Here is a 4859-nt window from a genome sequence, read left to right on the forward strand (position 1 = left end):
TGAACAACAGCTTCAGGGGATGTTATGTGTCAGAGCAAAACTGACCGTGTGTGTTTTGCCCTCGCTATTCGGGCTCTCCTCTCTCCATGTCAGCTGGGCCGAGTGACTGAAAGGCACTGGATTACGTACACTAGGGGCCAATGGGTCAGTGGATAAGAAGTCTTCTCTATTACCACAAATCCACAGATTAAAAGTAGTGTCGAGAGCCAGCGCTGCCCTGGGGGCAAGTGGGTCTGAAACACAACTCGGAGAGAGATTTGGCTTAACCCTTCTGTCACGRCGAGGCCTCGTGGCAACACATGAGTGAAGTGACTCCTCTTTAAGTCCTGCCGCGTGGAGCAGGCTTTTTAACAGCGTCCGGGTCGTTCAGGGGTTACTGGTGATGCCGCTGACATGATATCTTAATTGGAAAGTTAATCCTGTGGCTGGGGCAGCAGTGCAAAGGGAAACCAACAAAACCCTGGCAGCCTGTGAACATGCAGGGATATTTGCATCCGCAGCCTTTGTCGAGCCCACCTCCTGAAATTAACACTCGAGTTCTCAGGTTGAGTTCACTGCCTGCCTTTCATCCCCTCTGTAAGTGGTCAGAGATGTTACCACKTTGGCATTTATTGTGAGTAAACTCTTTGATGGGCCTGCACATGTGTATGCATGCATCTCAGTGGACATAAAGAGCAGCAGTAATGGAGCAGGGGGTGGGGGGAGCAGATGGAAAGATGCTGTAGGTCTGTAACAGGAAGGCCGTTGGTGACAGGCTCTCGTAGCGTCTCGTCTGCTCCAGTGATCTCAGGGAATCTGGGTCATATCCAGCCTGTTCGTAACTGTTCCCACTCCTTCCCTCCCTCTGCCCGTGGCGAGCTGCAGCTCACATGCTAATGATGACAGAAAGGAAATGTGCTCTCGCTGCATAAAGGAAAGTGGTGTGCARCAGGGAGCAGCACACCTCCTCACCTCTGTGCACATCTTCAGACACAAGCTGTCAGACGTTTCAAACTTTACTCCATAAAACTGAAAGAGTTGGCGCTGGAGCTACACAAACACATTAATTACTATCTAACCTTCAATAATCCTCTTAAATTCTGTTTTGTAAAGCGTGTTTGTTTAAATGGTAATAAACCGTATACATCTTTTCGCTTTAGTATAAAATTAATTTATATATTTGAGTCTCAAAGCTCCTTAATCTTGCCAGTGGAAGTCAACAAAACTTTTAATGAGAAAGGTGACTGAACAATTAATTTTCTGAAAACATTTTAAGACTTCTTAACCAACTATTTACTCACACGTTTCTAGTAAGTTTTATTTAATTAAAACCACAGCGACAACCCAACACATAAGTAAAGTTTTTTTCTTTATATTTTGAGGCTTAAATAGTTTAAATTAACTTTTTGTGACTGTTCATGTTGGTTTTGATTAATAACATGTTGYGTTTCATTTATTCTTTATTTAACGGAATGGTTGAGATGAACCTACTCTCTCTGGTCAGCATGAGTACAAATCAAAAACAATCATAAATAAGACAGCATCACGCAATTAAAAATGGAATAAAATGAAGCAACAWAACAGGTATCAGGGATAAAATCAAGTTCAAAAACTGACAGAAACAGTTAAAAGTTTCTTTCAGTGAAGATTTTATAAAACTTTTTAAATTGTGTGAAGCGTGGGAAGTATACTGCACCAAAATAAATGACAGGATCATCATATCTAACTGATAAAACAGTGTGACACTGTGGGAAGGGGGTGTTTCTATGATTCATGAGGCAGAGGAAAGAAACAGGCATGTTTGAATGAGATCCACTGTGCTGCTGCAGAATGAGTGGAGATATTGGTGTCAGGAGGCCTAGCTCCTGTTAACACAGTGACATAGGCTCGGGCTCATCCTCCACGGCCTGGATCACTCCTGCAGAGCACTTCTCTGCAAACAGAGATGCAACTCCAGCTAATGAGGGAGAAACATGAGCAATTAAAACAAAATGAATAAAATTGCAAAGTGAAGAGAGAAAAATAAAAACTAATCCAGATAATTCCCCCCATTATTTAAACGTTTAAAGTGAATATGAGCTGGGTGTGTTTTTGTTTTTGTTTTTTGCAGCCCCTCCGTTTAAGAGMTCCAAAACAGGCTCATGTTTAATTCCTCCAGAAAAAGCACCACCGTCCTTGTAAGTTTAGGTCTGACCTGCACATATATGAAATATTTACAGGCAGATAAATTTTTCAGATCAGCACCTTGTCAGTCGACCTCACTGTTTATTTCACCCTGCTTTCATCTGTTAGAGAGTCTTATCCTTTATTTACAACAGGGATGTGGGAAATAGTCTAAACTGGCATTTTTTTATGAAAAAAACAAAATGACCCTCTTGTCAAAAACATTGATTCTTTAATTTTTTTGATGAAAAAGAAATGACATGAGAATGAACAGCTTCCTGTGCAAAAAATGCATTTCATAACCTCACATCTAAACATGAAAAAAAAAGAAAGAAAAAAAAAGCCGAAGGGGGGATTCAGGCTGTGTGCGCGCGTGGAGAGTGCGTAAATGCACATGCACGGAATGGAGAGATAGAGTGGGGAGAAAATGGCGCGTGGGCGTGCATGAGTGTGTGTGGGTGGGAGGAGGAGGAGGAGGGGTGTAATCTGTGAAAATAATATCAGGCTTTTCCGTCAGAATGAACTTTCCTACTGTATCCAGCCATGAAATAATCTGACCCGACACTTCAAACCATCTGCGCTATCTATCCGCCCTCTTATTTACCAAATCAGCCCGTGCACAAAACGGAGTGTGCATGATAGCCTCCTAAAGCCCCGAGTAGCCTGGCGGGGCCAWCATGATTTTATACACACGCATATTTCTTATAAACCTGTTATGATGCAGCGCGCGCAGATGGAGCAATTGTTTTATTGTTTTTTTTTTTTTTTGATATATCAAAATGAAAACTACTAAAATCAGCACCAACAAAATTAGTGTTGCTAGCAGAAAAAATATTGATTTATTAGTCTAATAAATTTGCAGAATTTAAAAATATAGATATGTTTTTTTTTGTCAGCTTAATTGAGAAGCAGTTCAAGGTTGTAAAAAGCTGGCAGCTGATTCACGTTGAAATGATGAGAAAAAACTCCAAATATATTAYGAATGGGTTTGTATAATAAAATAAATGTCATTTTTCTGTTTCTGTTTCTTTTTCTTCTTCTCTTTTTAACAGAAACCCATTGCACTGAAGCTGCAGAATAAATCCAGCCCAGTCACCTGAACCAGGCCATAAACTGAACGTAATATTGTCTCTGATAATAACTGTTTTTACCTTCAGGTTGGATGTTTACAGTCATTTTTCCTCTTTAAAGAAGGATTGTTGCTTCACTGCATCATAAAGACTGAAGAGTTTTTCTTTTACACAAAAACAGGACAGCACACGGCTTCAAAACGCGCAGCAAAAAAAAGGTCAAAATGTTTGTATTATTTTTGAAAAGGGAGGCGCTCAGGTCTCCTTTCCGCCTGATTGGCCGAACTTGACAGTGATTGACGTGTATCTATGGCAACCGAGCAGCCAATCTGCCAAGTCCAATAGGAAATCATCGGAGGGGGGCTTCGCTAGCTGTTTTTTTCCCCCCTCCTCGTCTTCCCCCTCTTTAAAATACATCTCAGCTCGGGTTTTATTTCTCTGCTGCATTCAGTCCCCGGCTACCTTGAAAAAAAAAAATCCACCGCTCGCGCTTTAAAATCTGCGGCTGCAGCCCTTTGCCTGCCAAGTTTGCAAAGCCTGAGGATGCGGTAGCCGGGGCCCCCACCACCACCACCACCACCATCGCCCCTCACACCATCGTCCCCCTCCTCCGCGGCGCTCGGTGCGTGCGTCCTTTCCACGGCTGCTCAGAGCGTTCGGGTCGCTTCTTCGGGTGCCTCGGATTGCCTTGGCGCGCGCTGAGAAGACGCGGAGGAGCGCGGAGGAGAGGAGAAAAGGAGGAGGAGGTGGAGGAGGAGGAGGAGGAGGAACCACGGGAGAAGCCTCCATGTTTCAGCTGCCCATCTTGAATTTCAGCCCCCAGCAGGTCGCCGGGGTCTGCGAGACTCTGGAGGAGAGCGGGGACGTGGAGCGCCTGGGCCGCTTCCTCTGGTCGCTGCCCGTCGCGCCGGCGGCCTGCGAGGTCCTCAACAAGAACGAGTCGGTGCTGAGGGCCCGGGCCGTCGTCGCCTTCCACACCGGCAATTTCCGTGAACTCTACCACATCCTGGAGAACCACAAGTTCACCAAAGAGTCGCACACGAAGCTGCAGGCGCTGTGGCTGGAGGCGCACTACCAGGAGGCGGAGAAGCTGCGGGGCCGCCCGCTGGGGCCCGTGGACAAATACAGGGTGCGCAAGAAGTTCCCGCTGCCCAGAACCATATGGGACGGAGAGCAGAAAACCCACTGCTTCAAGGAGAGAACCCGGCACTTGTTAAGGGAGTGGTATTTGCAGGATCCCTACCCGAATCCCAGTAAAAAGCGGGAGCTTGCACAGGCCACCGGACTCACACCCACACAAGTGGGGAACTGGTTTAAAAACCGCAGACAAAGAGACAGAGCGGCTGCTGCCAAGAACAGGTGAGCTGAGAGCATCCCTCACATCTCCACACCTCATCCAGAGCAGAGTCTACAGACAAACACCTCAGATTATTTAGATTAGAGATTCTGAAACCCATGCCCTTGGAATAAAAGCTCGCGTGAGGCCAAAAATAACATTATTTTGAAAGGGAATAAAATGGCAGCAGGAAACGGTGACAATAAAAATGATCTCATATGCCAGATTAGATTATTGTGAATTTGGATTTCAGTTCAAGTGAACGAATCAACAAAATTAATTTAAAAAAACGCATTATAGTTGATATATTT

General features: G+C 44.8%; 1 protein-coding gene across 1 annotated transcript; it reads left to right on the forward strand.

Annotated features, from left to right (window-relative positions):
- Positions 1-3906: 3906 nt before the first annotated feature.
- Positions 3907-4571, forward strand: six6a (SIX homeobox 6a; the record flags this gene model as incomplete). Its single annotated transcript, XM_014013887.1, is given in 1 exon segment — positions 3907-4571. A coding segment is annotated over 1 exon segment (572 nt), but the record flags the coding sequence as incomplete, so codon positions are not given.
- Positions 4572-4859: the final 288 nt, after the last annotated feature.

Source organism: Austrofundulus limnaeus, unplaced genomic scaffold (assembly GCF_001266775.1).
Source record: "Austrofundulus limnaeus strain Quisiro unplaced genomic scaffold, Austrofundulus_limnaeus-1.0 Scaffold2, whole genome shotgun sequence".
NCBI classification, from domain to species: domain Eukaryota; kingdom Metazoa; phylum Chordata; class Actinopteri; order Cyprinodontiformes; family Rivulidae; genus Austrofundulus; species Austrofundulus limnaeus.